This window comes from Oncorhynchus tshawytscha, linkage group LG02 (genome assembly GCF_018296145.1).
Source record: "Oncorhynchus tshawytscha isolate Ot180627B linkage group LG02, Otsh_v2.0, whole genome shotgun sequence".
Taxonomy (NCBI): Eukaryota; Metazoa; Chordata; class Actinopteri; order Salmoniformes; family Salmonidae; genus Oncorhynchus; species Oncorhynchus tshawytscha.
Genome location: NC_056430.1, coordinates 9,686,687 through 9,701,503, shown reverse-complemented (window position 1 = coordinate 9,701,503; position 14,817 = coordinate 9,686,687). Strand labels below are relative to the sequence as shown.

The window sequence follows — 14,817 nt, the reverse complement described above, 5'->3', positions numbered from 1 at the left end:
GACCAGTGACCTGAGACAAGGCGGGGCTTTACCTAGCAAAGACTTATAGATGACCTGGAGACAGTCGGTTTGGCGACAAATATGTAGCAAGGGCCAGCCAACGAGAGCATACAGGTCGCAGTGGTGGGTAGTATATGGGGCTTTGGTAACAAAACGGATGGCACTGTGATAGACTGCATCCAATTTGTTGAGTAGAGTGTTGGAGGCTATTTTGTAAATGACATTGCCGAAGTTGAGGATCGGTAGGATAGTCAGTTTTACGAGGGTATGTTTGGCAGCATGAGTGAAGGATGCTTTGTTGCGAAATAGGAAGCAGATTCTAGATTTAATTTTGGATTGGAGATGTTTAATGTGAGTCTGGAAGGAGAGTTTACAGTCTAACCAGACACCTAGGTATTTGTAGTTGTCCACATATTCTAAGTCAGAACCGTCCAGAGTAGTGATGCTGGACAGGCGGGCAGGTGCAGGCAGCGATCGGTTGAAGAGCATGCATTTAGGTTCACTTGCATTTAAGAGCAGTTGGAGACCACGGAAGGAGTGTTTGGCGTTGAAGCTCACCTGGAGGTTAGTTAACACAGTGTCCAAAGAAGGGCCAGAAGAATACAGAATGGTGTCGTCTGCGTAGAGGTGGATCAGAGACTCACCAGCAGCGAGATCGACATCCTTGATGTATACAGAGAAAATAGTCGGCTCTTAAGTACATGCGTTTCTCCGTTTCATTTTTTTATGAACCAAATGTGTCTCTGCCGCCGTCGTCGTTCCTATACAACATCAGTGTTTTCCTTTTACTGGCCACTAGAGCGGTTTGTAATATTTAACGACAACCTTCTGTTACAGCACGTTTAGCTGTCGGCATTAGCATATTCATGTTCAAATAGAACTACTGGTAGTATATGGGTGATGATTATGGCCCACATATACACAAACACACGCGCACGCACGCAATCACACACACGCAATCACACACGCAATCACACACACTAGGGTGATTATGGCCCACATATACACACACACGCGCACGCAATCACACACACACACACACACACACACACACACACACACACACACACACACACTAGGGTGATTATAGTACATGGATTATGCTAATTGTCTGGTTATGGCATAATTTGTGATCAACCATCATATGTACCGTAGTCACTAATAATATGATATGATAAAGATTGTTAGCTTCTCATATAGGTTTTTGTCTCTCCATGCATTTCATCTGTAGCCCATCCCATCTGTAGCTATGGCTGTTAGAGAGCCATTTCCTGTTGCAATCTTTATTGATGTAGCTCTGAATTCAAAATGAATATTGCTCCAATTCAATGTTATATTGTTTCAGTGGAGTTAATTAAAGGCCCAGTCCAGTCAAAAACTAGATTTTCTTATGTTTTATATATATTTGATATATGTTTATATATATTTTACATATGTTTTATATACATTTTATATATGTTTTATATATATTTGATATATGTTTTATATATATTTTATATATATTTGATATATGTTTTATATATATTTGATATATGTTTTATATATATTTTATATATTTTTCCACACTATGAGGTTGGAATAATACTGTGGAATTGTGAAAATTATTATAAAACCCTTTTAGTGTAAGAGCGGTTTGAAAAGACCTCCTGAAATATCTCCCTGTTTTGGCATTTAAGGCGATTTAAGATACAAGTTAATAGATCAATAACAAAGAGAGCTCCAAACAGCTGCCAGTAACAGCTAGATTTTCATTAGGCTCGTCCAATTAGGCCCCTCACTCGGACCACTCCCAGATAGTCATATCAATATTATTTATTGAGAAATTGATCTTTGCTAAGATTGAGAAAAAAGAAGAAGATTTAACCAAAAAAATTAAATAACAGTAAGGTACTTATAAAGGTACACTTAGCGAAATCATATTTCAGCATCGCAGATATTCAGATGAGTGAGATGCAACACTTCGCTCTCACACAGTCACACACAGTATCTGTGCATGTGCGCGGGTTCGTTTCATGCTGTTCACAGAGTGGTAACCAGGGCACTAAAACAGCAGAGGAGTTGAGCTTCACGCTTCAACGTTCTTAGTTGTCGCAGAAATTGACCCACCGTGCTAATTTACTTCACCACCTTCACATCGCTGAGTCCACCTTTAATCGTTACTTTAGAAATGATTTAATATTGAGATAAAAACGTCTAATTGTGTACGATCCATTACCGAGGGGCAGGGATTTCTCTGAGATCTCTGAGCAAGAGATTGGCTAGATTGGATCTGTCTCTCTCTAGCCATTAAAGTACCAGTGAATTCACATTGAGGTGGAGTGGTTTCCCATTAGGTCAATACATTAGGCTTGGAGCTAATTGTTAATGGCATATTGATTAAACAGTAAGCAATGGCTACTGTGCGCTTGATCCATTTCTCTCAGTCGGACTCTGAAGAGGGAGAGGGTTGCCATAAGCTCTCTGTCTGCATCTCAAATGGTATGCTATTTGACCAGGACCCATAGAGCTCTCTGGTCCAAAAGTAGTGCATTATACAGGGAATGGGATGCCATTTGGGATAAAGCCTCAAAACCTGTCCCCCTTCCTGTCCCCCTTCCTCTCCTCGTCTCCCTTCATCATCTGGTCGTCTGGAGTCAATCTGTAAGAACAGACCAGGTGAAAGAGCCTGATCACCATATTGTTTTCACCTTTCAAGTCTTCTCCAATCAGGACAGATGAAGGGGAGGAGACCAGGAGATGACAGTCAGGGTTTTAAGCCGTTGAGCCAGAGAGACTGGCTGGTCAGGTGGCAGCCGTAGCAGACAGGTGGGGTTGCCAGATTTGGGGGGGACCGTGGTTGTCAGTGCAGAGGAGAATCCGAATGTATTGAATGTGAATGAGCTATGCAGGGTTGAAGTGTTGTTAAGTGGGTCGGTTAGATAATAGAAACCGTGAGAGACATTTCTTATTACCTTCCAGACTGAAGAGGGCCAGAAGCTAGGGGCCAGTAGCTAGGGTCTGTTGCTAGGGGCCAGTAGCTAGGGTCTGTTGCTAGGGGCCAGTAGCTAGGGTCTGTTGCTAGGGGCCAGTAGCTAGGGTATGTTGCTAGGGGCCTGTAGCTGCTGGGTCTGTTGCTAGGGGCCAGTAGATAGGGTCTGCTGCTAGTGGCCAGTAGCTGTTGCTAGGGGCCAGTAGGGGTCTGTTGCTAGGGGCCAGTAGCTAGGGTCTGCTGCTAGCTAGGTCTGTTGCAGTAGCTGGGGTCTGTTGCTAGGGGTAGCCAGTCTGTTGCCAGCTAGGGTCTGTTGCTAGGGGCCAGTAGCTAGGGTCTGTTGCTAGGGGCCAGTAGCTAGGGTCTGTTGGCCAGTAGCTAGGGTTTGTTGCTAGTGGCTGCTGCTGGTGGCCAGTAGCTAGGGACTGCTGCTAGTGGCCAGTAGCTAGGGTCTGTTGCCAGTAGGGGTCTGCTGCTAGTGGCCAGTAGCTAGGGTCTGTTGCTAGTGGCCAGTAGCTAGGGTCTGTTGCTAGTGGCCAGTAGCTAGGGACTGCTGCTAGTGGCCAGTAGCTAGGGTCTGTTGCTAGGGGCCAGTAGCTAGGGTCTGTTGCTAGGGGCCAGTAGCTAGGGTCTGTTGCTAGTGGCCAGTAGCTAGGGTCTGTTGCTAGTGGCCAGTAGCTAGGGTCTCCGGATGTGTCCTAATTCTCTACACTGCTTTTAAATCCATGAGAGTAACTGTGCAAGTGAACACTTTAGAAGAAGGGTGGAAAATCAGGACACAGCATTTTAGTTTGAGGAGTTAAAATTAAGCTCTCTCCCTGGAGACTGTGGTTGATTTAATTTATTTTAATTTATGTAAGTGAATTTAACTCATTTTCTGAGTTAACATTGATGTGTCTGTGTAGTCGTGTGTGTCGGCTTGCTCGCTAAGTCCACAGACTAAACCCATTCGTGTCAATGTGCACATCACCGGAAGACTGAGCGACACGGAAGTGTCAGGTTGATATGAAAGCACTTCCATCATATCTGATCTGACGTGGCTGTCTGTTTTTCTGTCAGAGATGTGAAGTCACAGCTCTATCAGGGCTTTGAACAGACACGTAAAATGAGGGGAAATGGCGCTGGAGGGAATAACGTCTGTTCTATCTTCACCTGACCAGTTGTGCTATTTACATACTTTTCCCACCCTACACTGTTAATGTTTACATGGTGTGTTCAATAAAGACATGAAAACATGTAGTTGTTTGTGTGTTATTAGTTTAAGCAGACTGTTTGTCTGTTGTTGTGACCTAGATGAAGATCAGATCAAATTGTATGACCAATGTATGCAGAAATACAGGTATCTCCAAAGGATTCACATACTTTTTCTTGCCGCTGTACATAATGTTTCTGCCATCATTTCCTACGACCGAAAAGAGCTTCTGGACATCAGAACAGCTATAAATAACCTCCATTTGGACAAGGACGTCTACTACAATGAGGTGAAAGAGATATTGATTAACCCGGACAAGGTCCATATCCCCAACACTTAAAGAAGAAGTGTCACGTTAGCATGAAGAGATTCGGGAGACAGGCGCAGGAATGCGTAATAGTTTTTTTTATTCAGCCCAAATTACGGCATGCCGTGTAGAGGCACGGGGACGAAGACCAAACAAACACGTACACAAAACACAGGGTTGAAACCCAAAACAAAAGAGTACCTCTAATAAATACACACAGGATGAGACCCGTAATCATCTGCTCAATCCACAATGACACGACCAACGGACATAGTAACAATGATCGACGGGCCAACGGAAACCAAAGGGAACATTTATACAAATACAATAAGTGGGAATAGGGGACAGGTGTGGGTGAAGAAAGATCCGGAGGGATCCGTGACAGTAGCCCCCCCCCACCACCCCTGACGCACTGCCGGCCTCGAGGACAATCTCATGCGTTCGGGTCGATCAGGACCCGATGAAGTTGCGGCGGCATCGGACAGTCAGACGTCGGAAGCCTAGCCAGGTCGGACAGACCAGTAGCAGTGGCTTCGGAGGCCTAGCCAGGTCGGACAGACCAGTAGCAGTGGCCTAGCCAGGTCGGACAGACCAGTAGCAGTGGCTTCGGAGGCCTAGCCAGGTCGGACAGACCAGTAGCAGTGGCTTCGGAGGCCTAGCCAGGTCGGACAGACCATCATCAGACTATAATTTTATGATTCTAATCAATTTCATACAATTACAAGGTTTCAGAGTGGAATTATTTTATCACTATCTTTCAACATATACATTATTTTATCAAATACCTACATGTTTTAAGCAGACCACCATAGTCCCTGTGCCCAAGAACGCCAAGGTAACCTGTCTAAATGACTATCGCCCCATAGAACTCATCTGTAGCCACGACATGCTTTGAAAGTCATGGCTCACATTAAAAAAACATAATTTCAGATACCCCGGATCCAAACCAATTCGCATACGGCCGCAGTACATCCACAGATGACGCAATCTCTATTGCCCTCCACACTGCCCTTTCCCATCTGTACAAAAGGAACACCTACGTGAGAATGCTGTTCATTGAAAATAAGAATTCAGGCAGTTAACCCACAGTCTACAGCCCTGTCGATGTGAACGGGGCAGAACGACAGATTTGTACCTTGTCAGCTCAGGGGTTTGAACTTGCAACCTTCCGGTTACTAGTCCAACGCTCTAAACACTAGGCTACGCTGCCGCCCCAACGACACAATGATGTTAATTAAGCCTGATCATAAACAACGCTGAGACAGCCTATAGGGAGGAGGTCAGAGACCTGGCCGTGTGGTGCCAGGAAAACAACCTCTCCCTCAATGTGAGCAAGACAAAGGAGCTGATCGTGGGGCTACAGGAAATGGAGGGCCGAGCACGCCCCCATTCACATCGACGGGGCTGTAGTGGAACGGCTCAAGAGCCTCAAGTTCCTCGGTGTCCACATCACTAAGGATCTATCATGGTCCACACACACCAACACAGTTGTGAAGAGGGCACGACAACGCCTCTTCCCCATCAGGAGACTGAAAAGTTTCGTCATGGGTGCTCAGATCCTCACAGCAGTTCTACAGCTGCACCATCGAGAGCATCTGGACTGGCTGCAACACCACTGCTTGGCATCCGACCTCAAGGCACTACAGAGGGTAGTGTGTAGGACCCAATACATCACTGGTGCTGAGCTCCCTGTAATTCAGGACCTCTATACCAGGCGGTGTCAGAGGAAGGCCCTAAAAAAAGACTCCAGCCACCCAAGTCATAGACTGTTCTCTGCTACCGCATGGCAAGTGGTACCGATGCACCAAGTCTGGAACCTAACGGAACCCTGAACAGCTTATACTCCCAAGCCATAAATAGTTAGTCCGGGTTAGTCTGAATAGTTAGTCTGAATAGTTAGTCCGGGTTAGTCTGAATAGTTAGTCTGAATAGTTAGTCCAGGTTAGTCTGAATAGTTACTCTGAATACTTAGTCCGGGTTAGTCTGAATAGTTAGTCTGAATAGTTAGTCCAGGTTAGTCTGAATAGTTAGTCTGAATAGTTAGTCTGGGTTAGTCTGAATAGTTAGTCCGGGTTAGTCTGAATAGTTAGTCCGGGTTAGTCTGAATAGTTAGTCTGAATAGTTAGTCTGAATAGTTAGTCTGATAGTTAGTCCGGTTAGTCTGAATAGTTAGTCTTAGAATAGTTAGTCTGTCTGAATAGTTAGTCCGGGTTAGTCTGAATAGTTAGTCCGGTTAGTCTGAATAGTTAGTCTGAATAGTTAGTCTGGGTTAGTTAGTCTGAATAGTTAGTCTGAATAGTTAGTCCGGGTTAGTCTGAATAGTTAGTCTGAATAGTTAGTCCGGGTTAGTCTGAATAGTTAGTCTGGGAATTTAGTCTAGTTAGTCCGGGTTAGTCTGAATAGTTTAGTCTGAATAGTTAGTCTGAATAGTTAGTCTGAATAGTTAGTCTGAATAGTTAGTCCGGGTTAGTCTGAATAGTTAGTCCGGGTTAGTCTGAATAGTTAGTCTGAATAGTTAGTCTGAATAGTTAGTCCGGGTTAGTCTGAATAGTTAGTCTGAATAGTTAGTCCGGGTTAGTCTGAATAGTTAGTCCGGGTTATGCTGAATAGTTAGTCCGGGTTAGTCTGAATAGTTAGTCCGGGTTAGTCTGAATAGTTAGTCCGGGTTATTGGTTAACTATTTAACGAACTCCATTGACCTTTTTGCACTAAATATCTTTGCCTCGTTACTGTTTGTTATCCTGTTTCCTGGTCACGTTGTCCCCACCTGTAAGTTATGTTCACTATATATACAGAAGTATTTCCCATTCATATTAGTAGATTCGATTATTTCAGCTACACCCGTTGCTGACAGGTGTTTAAAGTCTAGCACACAGCCATGAAATCTCCATAGACAAACATTGGCAGTAGAATGGCCTTACTGAAGAGCACAGTGACTTTCAACGTGGCAGCGTCATAGGACGCCACCTTTCCAACAGGGCAGTTTGTCAAACGTATGCGCTGCTAGAGCTGCCCAGGTCAACTGTAAGTGCTGTTATTGTGAAGTGGAAACGTCTAGGAGCAACAAGAGCTCAGCCGTGAAGTGATAGGCCACACAAGCTCACAGAACGGGACCAGTGAGTGCTGAAGCGCGTAGCGCATAAAAATCATCTGTCCTTGGTTGCAACACTCACTACCGAGTTCCAAACTGCCTCTGGAAGCAACATCAGCACAAGAACTGTTCATCAGGAGCTTCAAGATGTCACAAGCCTAAGATCACCATGCCCAATGCCAAGCGTCGGCTGGAGTGGTGTAAAGCTCGCCGCCATTGGACTCTGGAGCATTGAAAACGTGTTCTCAGGAGTGAGGAATCACACTTCACCATCTGGCAGTCCCAAAGATGAATCTGGGTTTGGCAGATGAACGCTACCTGCCCCAATGCATAGAGCCAACCGTAAAGTTTGGTGGAGGAGGAATAATGGTCTGGGGCTGTTTTTCATGGTTCAGGCCCCTTAGTTCCAGTGAAGGGAAATCTTAACGCGACAGCATACAATGACATTCAAGACAATTCTGTGCTTCCAACTTTGGGGATTGCCCTTTCCTGTTTCAGAATGACAATGCCCCCGTGCACAAAGCGAGGTCCATCCAGAAATGGTTTGTTGATGTGGAAGCACTTGACTGGACTCCACAGAGCCTTGACTTCAACTCCATCAAACACCTTCGGGATGAATTGATATGCCGACTGCGAGCCAGGTCTAATCACCCAACATCAGCGCCCGATCTCACTAATGCTCTTGTGGCTGAATGGAAGCAAGTCCCCGCAGCAATGATCCAACATCTAGTGGAAAGCTTTCCCAGAAGAGTGGAGGCTGTTATAGCAGCCTCTAGCCCACTCTACCGCTCTAGCCCACTCTCCCTCTCTAGCCCACTCTCCTCTCTCTAGCCCACTCTCCCTCTCTCTAGCCCACTCTCCCTCTCTCTAGCCCACTCTCCCTCTCTCTAGCCCACTCTCCTCTCTCTAGCCCACTCTACCGCTCTAGCCCACTCTCCCTCTCTAGCCCACTCTCCCTCTCTCTAGCCCACTCTCCCTCTCTCTAGCCCACTCTCCTCTCTCTAGCCCACTCTCCCCTCTCTAGCCCACTCTCCCTCTCTCTAGCCCACTCTCCCTCTCTCTAGCCCACTCTCCTTCTCTCTAGCCCACTCTCCTCTCTCTAGCCCACTCTCCTCTCTCTAGCCCCTCTCCTCTCCTCTCCTCTCTCTCCTCCCCTCTCCTCTCCTCTCCTCTCCTCTCCTCTCCTCTCCTCTCCTCTCCTCTCCTCTCCTCCTCTCCTCTCCTCTCCTCTCCTCTCCTCTCCTCTCCTCCCTCTCCTCCTCTCTCTAGCCCACTCTCCTCTCTCTAGCCCATTCTCCTCTCCTCTCCTCTCTCTATCTAGCCCACTCTCTCTCTGTAGCCCACTCTCCCTTTCTCTAGCCCACTCTCCTCTCCTCTCCTCCCATCCTCTCCTCTCTCTCTCCTCTCTCCTCTCCTCTCCTCTCCTCCTCTCTCTCCTCCCCTCTCCTCTCCTCTCCTCTCCTCCCTCTCCTCTCCTCTCCTCTCCTCTCCTCTCCTCTCTCTGTAGCCCACTCTCCCTTTCTCTAGCCCACTCCTCTCTCCTCTCCTCCCTCTCCTCTCCTCCTCCCTCTCCTCTCCTCTCCCTCTCCTCTCCTCTCCTCTCCTCTCCTCTCCTCTCCTCTCCTCCCTCCCCTCCCTCTCCTCTCCTCCCCTCCTCTCCTCTCCTCTCCTCTCCTCTCCTCTCCTCTTCTCCTCTCCTCTCCTCTCCTCTCCTGTCTCCTGTCTCCTGTCTCGACTCTCTTGATTCTCCAGCTGTGAAAATCAATTGAGGAACAAAGAGAACCGTTCATCCCTCTACTATTTTGCTCTTTACTCTCTCGTTCTCTCTTTCTCTCCCCTCGTTCTCTCGTTCTCTCACTCACATCATCTTAATGAATAATGCAGGGTGCTCCAGTTCCATAAAATTGCCACAGTTTGAGTGTAAGAAAAAATATATTATTTATGCGATAGCGATGTGTAAATGTTACGTCATATACATTGTTTACGTCATGCCAACAAAGGAAATTTAATTTAATTGAGAGAGAGAGAGGGGGATGGGTGGGTAGGAGAGAGAGAGAGAGAGAGAGGGGGAGAAGAAGGGGTAGGTAGGTGGGTGGGTGGGAGAGAGAGAGAGAGGGGGGGGAAGAAGGGGTGGGTAGGAGAGAGAGAGAGAGAGAGAGAGGGGGGGAGAAGACAGCTTCTCCATCCTAGAGGGGGAAATCAATCATTTCCAGGCCCAGGGACATGTACTAGTCTGTGGCGACCTAAATGCCAGAACCGGACAAGAACCTGACACCCTCAGCACACAGGGGGACAAACACCTGCCTGCAGGTGACAGCATTCCCTCCCACATATGCCCCCCTAGGCACAACTATGACAACATAACCAACAAAAACGGGTCACAACTCAAATCGAATCAAATCAAAATCAAATCTCCTGCACTTCCTAACCTCCTGCCCAATGTATGGCCATATTAGAGACACATATTTCCCTCAGATTAAAGAGCCACAAAGAATTTGAAAACAAATCCAATTTTGATAAACTCCCATATATCTACTGGGTGAAATATCACAGTGTGACATCACAGCAGCAATATTTGTGACCTGTTGCCACAAGAAAAGGGCAACCAGTGAAGAACAAACACCATTATAAATACAACCCATATTTATGCTTATTTATTTACCCTTGTGTACTTTAATCATTTGTACATTGTTAAAACACTGTATATATATAATATGACATTTGTAATGTCTTTATTGTTTTGAAACTTCTGTATGTGTAATGTTTACTGTTAATTTTTATTGTTTATTTCACTTTATATATTATCTACCTCACTTGCTTTGGCAATGTTAACACATGTTTCCCATGCCAATAAAGCCCTTGAATTGAATTGAAGGGGTGTGTCACGTTCTGACCTTTATTTCCTTTGTTTTGTCATTATTTAGTATGGTCAGGGCGTGAGTTGGGGTGGGCAGTCTATGTTTGTTTTTCTATGATTTTGGAATTTCTATGTTTCGGCCTAGTATGGTTCTCAATCAGAGGCAGGTGTCATTAGTTGTCTCTGATTGAGAATCATACTTAGGTAGCCTGGGTTTCACAGTTTGTTGGTGGGTGTTTGTTTCTGTGTCTGTGTTTTACACCACATGGTACTGTTTCGTTTTCGGTTATTCACGTTACATGTATTGTTTTTGTATTTTAGTGTTCAGTTTGTCTTTAAAATTAAACATCATGCACACTTACCACGCCACATCTTGGTCCGATCCATACTACACCTCCTCTTCAGACGAAGAGGAGGAAAACTATTACAGGGTGGGTGGGAGAGAGAGAGAGAGAGAGACAAGGGGTGGGTAGGTGAAAGAGAAAGAGAGAAGGGGTGGGTAGGAGAGAGAGAAGGGGTGGGTAGGAGAGAGAGAAGGGGTGGGTGAGAGAGAGAGAAGGGGTGGGTGAGAGAGAGAGAAGGAGTGGGAGAGAGAGAGAGAACAGGGGTGGGTGGGAGAGAGAGAGAGAAGGGGTGGGTGAGAGAGAGAGAAGGGGTGGGTGAGAGAGAGAGAAGGGGTGGGTGAGAGAGAGAGAAGGAAGAGAGGGGGTGGGTGAGAGAGAGAGAAGGGAGTGGGAGAGAGAGAGAGAGGGAGGGGAGGGAGAGAGAGAGAGAGAGAACAGGGGTGGGTGGGGGAGAGAGAACAGGGTGGGTGGGGGAGAGAGAGAAAAGGGGTGGATGGGAGAGAGAGAGAAGGGGTGGGTGGAGAGAGAGAGAGAGAGAGAGAGAGAGAGAGAGAACAGGGGTGGGTGGGGGAGAGAGAACAGGGGTGGGTGGGGGAGAGAGAGAGAGAAAAGGGGTGGGTGGGAGAGAGAGAGAGAACAGGGGTGGGTGGGAGAGAGAGAGAGAAGGGGTGGGTGGGAGAGAGAGAGAGAAGGGGGTGGGTGGGAGAGAGAGAGAGAACAGGGGTGGGTGGGGGAGAGAGAGAGAGAAAGGGGTGGGTGGGAGAGAGAGAGAGAAAAGGGGTGGGTGGGAGAGAGAGAGAGAACAGGGGTGGGTGGGGGAGAGAGAGAGAGAAAAGGGGTGGGTGGGAGAGAGAGAAGGGGTGGGTGGGAGAGAGAGAGAGAGAAGGGGTGGGAGAGAGAGAGAGAGAGCAGAAGGGATTATTCAGATGTTCTGTCCTGTATTTTTCTAAATCCAGATTAATTTGTTTAATGTATTCCAGGATTGTGCATGCCGTTGTTGATGGGGAGTGTAATTATGTTGTTATCTGTGTGTCTGTCTTTCTGGGGTTATGAAACCTGATTAGCAACCCGGAAAGCAGGCTGAATCCCGTGTGAAGGGTCTTTAATGCCCCAGAAAGGAAGAGAGGAGAGACAACCTCCTCCCTCAGTACATTAAATAGGCCATGACTAGTGGGAGTCAGGGGAAGGCAATAAACACATGTGGTAACAGACAGTTACCAAATCCCTAAAACTCATATTAATCAATCTGCGTTTTTTATGAATTACAAAAATGGACCCACCCCCCCAGACGTGGCTAGCGATGCGTTGACATGGAAACAGAGAGAAGCAAAGAGATGAGGGAGCAGAAGTGTAGTAGAGTGTGAAAATGGACTCAGAGAGAGTTACAGAGAATCTCTATAGCAGCTGCACTGGTTATGCCCACCACGTCAAACAGTTTGGCGTTACACACACACCCAGGCTTGTGGCTGGTTAGAGAGCAAAGCGGTGATGGTCCCCAGGGCCCAGCCCATTACAGCATGTCTCCCTCCCAGACCTCCTCTCTCTCTCTCCCTCTCTCTCTCCCTCTCTCTCTCTCTCTCTCTCTCTCTCCTCTCCCTCCCCTCCCTCCCAGACCTCCTCCCCCTCCCTCCCTCCCTCCCAGACCTCCTCTCTCCCTCTCCTCTCTCTCTCTCTCTCTCTCTCTCTCTCTCTCTCTCTCTCTCTCTCTCTCTCCTCCCAGACCTCCTCCCTCCCTCCCTCCCAGACCTCCTCCCTCCCTCCCTCCCTCCCTCCCTCCCTCCCTCCCTCCCTCCCTCCCTCCCTCCCTCCCTCCCTCCCTCCCTCTTCAGACCTCCTCCCTCCCTCCCTCCAAGACCTCCCTCCCTCCCTCCCAGACCTCCCTCCCTCCCTCCCTCTTCATCTAGTCCCTCCCTCCCTCTTCATCTAGTCTGTCTCTCACTCTCTCCTCCTCTTTCTCTTTCCCTCTCTTCTGTTCCATCTCCTCCTCCTAATCCACCCCTCTTTGTCTCTCCTCTAGCTACCTCTCCCCCTCTCTCCCTCCCCCTCTCTCAGGCTGAAAACAGATTGGAGGCTGTTGAAGGAAGGGAGGCCTTGGTCTGCTGTGTTTCACACACACACACACACACACACACACACACACACACACACACACACACACACACACACACACACACACACACACACACACATTATCAGGTTTCTGCAGCAGAACAGAAAGAGTGTCAGATTAGCTTCTTAAGGAGGCAGATCTGAATAACAAATGGATTCGCAAAGCAATAGGAATGTGTTTGTTAATACACGGATTTGCAACGTAATGGTAATATGTTTGATTCAATTTCATTCAAAAGACCCTGGTGAAGGTTGTGGCACGTTTTCCGTTGTTCTGCTCGCTGGGGCGTTCTGTCTGTGTGGAACACATCATTCGGAACGAGGCCCAACTGCAATCCGACATGATGGAGAATCTTGTACGCAGTTTGCACCTGGCACCGGCCCAGGTGGTCGAATTGTGACAAGTTGAAAACCATTTCAGTTATTTGAAACCCATTTGAGTTGACAGAAACACCAGTCTATTACTTATTCAACTAGGCCATGACAGGAAATCAGAACATATAAATACTGTGTATGTCTGCTGTAGAAATGAATGACTGACATATTAACACTAGTGACTTGGTAGATATTGATCGGCGGTGTAATTGAGACACTTGAAAACAGTTCTGTAGAAATCAATAACTGAACATCCTAAGAATACTTCCAGAACTAACAGAATGTCCTTTGCCAGACAGTGAGTCAGTAGATATGGTCTGCCAGACAGTGAGTCAGTAGATATGGTCTGCCAGACAGTGAGTCAGTAGATATGGTCTGCCAGACAGTGAGTCAGTAGGCATGGTCTGCCAGACAGTGAGTCAGTAGATATTGTCTGCCAGACAGTGAGTCAGTAGATATGGTCTGCCAGACAGTGAGTCAGTAGATATTGTCTGCCAGACAGTGAGTCAGTAGATATGGTCTGAGTCAGTAGATATGGTCTGCCAGACAGTGAAAGTAGATATTGTCTGCCAGACAGTGAGTCAGTAGATATTGTCTGCCAGACAGTGGGGAAAGTCTGCCAGACATTGAGTCAGTAGATATGGTCTGCCAGACAGTGAGTCAGTAGGCATGGTCTGCCAGACAGTGAGTCAGTAGATATTGTCTGCCAGACAGTGAGTCAGTAGATATGGTCTGCCAGACAGTGAGTCAGTAGATATTGTCTGCCAGACAGTGAGTCAGTAGATATTGTCTGCCAGACAGTGAGTCAGTAGATAATGTCTGCCAGACAGTGAGTCAGTAGATATTGTCTGCCAGACATTGAGTCAGTAGATATTGTCTGCCAGACAGTGAGTCAGTAGGCATGGTCTGCCAGACAGTGAGTCAGTAGATATTGTCTGCCAGACAGTGAGTCAGTAGATATGGTCTGCCAGACAGTGAGTCAGTAGATATGGTCTGCCAGACAGTGCGTCAGTACATATGGTCTGCCAGACAGTGGGTCAGTAGATATTGTTTGCCAGACAGTGAGTCAGTAGATATGGTCTGCCAGACAGTGAGAAAGTAGATATTGTCTGCCAGACAGTGAGTCAGTAGATATTGTCTGCCAGACAGTGAGTCAGTAGATATTGTCTGCCAGACAGTGAGTCAGTAGATATTGTCTGCCAGACATTGAGTCAGTAGATATTGTCTGCCAGACAGTGAGTCAGTAGATATTGTCTGCCAGACATTGAGTCAGTAGATATTGTCAGACAGTGAGTCAGTAGGCACGGTCTGCCAGACAGTGAGTCAGTAGATATTGTCTGCCAGACAGTGAGTCAGTAGATATTGTCTGCCAGACAGTGAGTCAGTAGATATTGTCTGCCAGACAGTAGGTTAGTAGATATTGTCTGCCAGACAGTGAGTCAGTAGATATTGTTTGCCAGACAGTTAGTCAGTAGATATTGTCTGCCAGACAGTGAGTCAGTAGGCACGGTCTGCCAGACAGTGAGTCAGTAGATATTGTCTGCCAGACAGTGAGTCAGTAGATATTGTCTGCC

General features: G+C 47.0%; 1 protein-coding gene across 1 annotated transcript in view; it reads left to right on the top strand.

Annotated features, from left to right (window-relative positions):
* The first annotated feature begins 6,011 nt into the window (after positions 1-6,011).
* LOC112236783 (kinesin heavy chain-like) overlaps positions 6,012-14,817 on the top strand; it is a 92,818-nt gene continuing 84,012 nt past the window's right edge. Inside the window, exon 1 of the mRNA XM_042304949.1 lies at positions 6,012-6,116. Within this exon, the coding sequence (XP_042160883.1) occupies positions 6,012-6,116 (105 nt within the window). The remainder of the gene's footprint in view (positions 6,117-14,817) is intronic.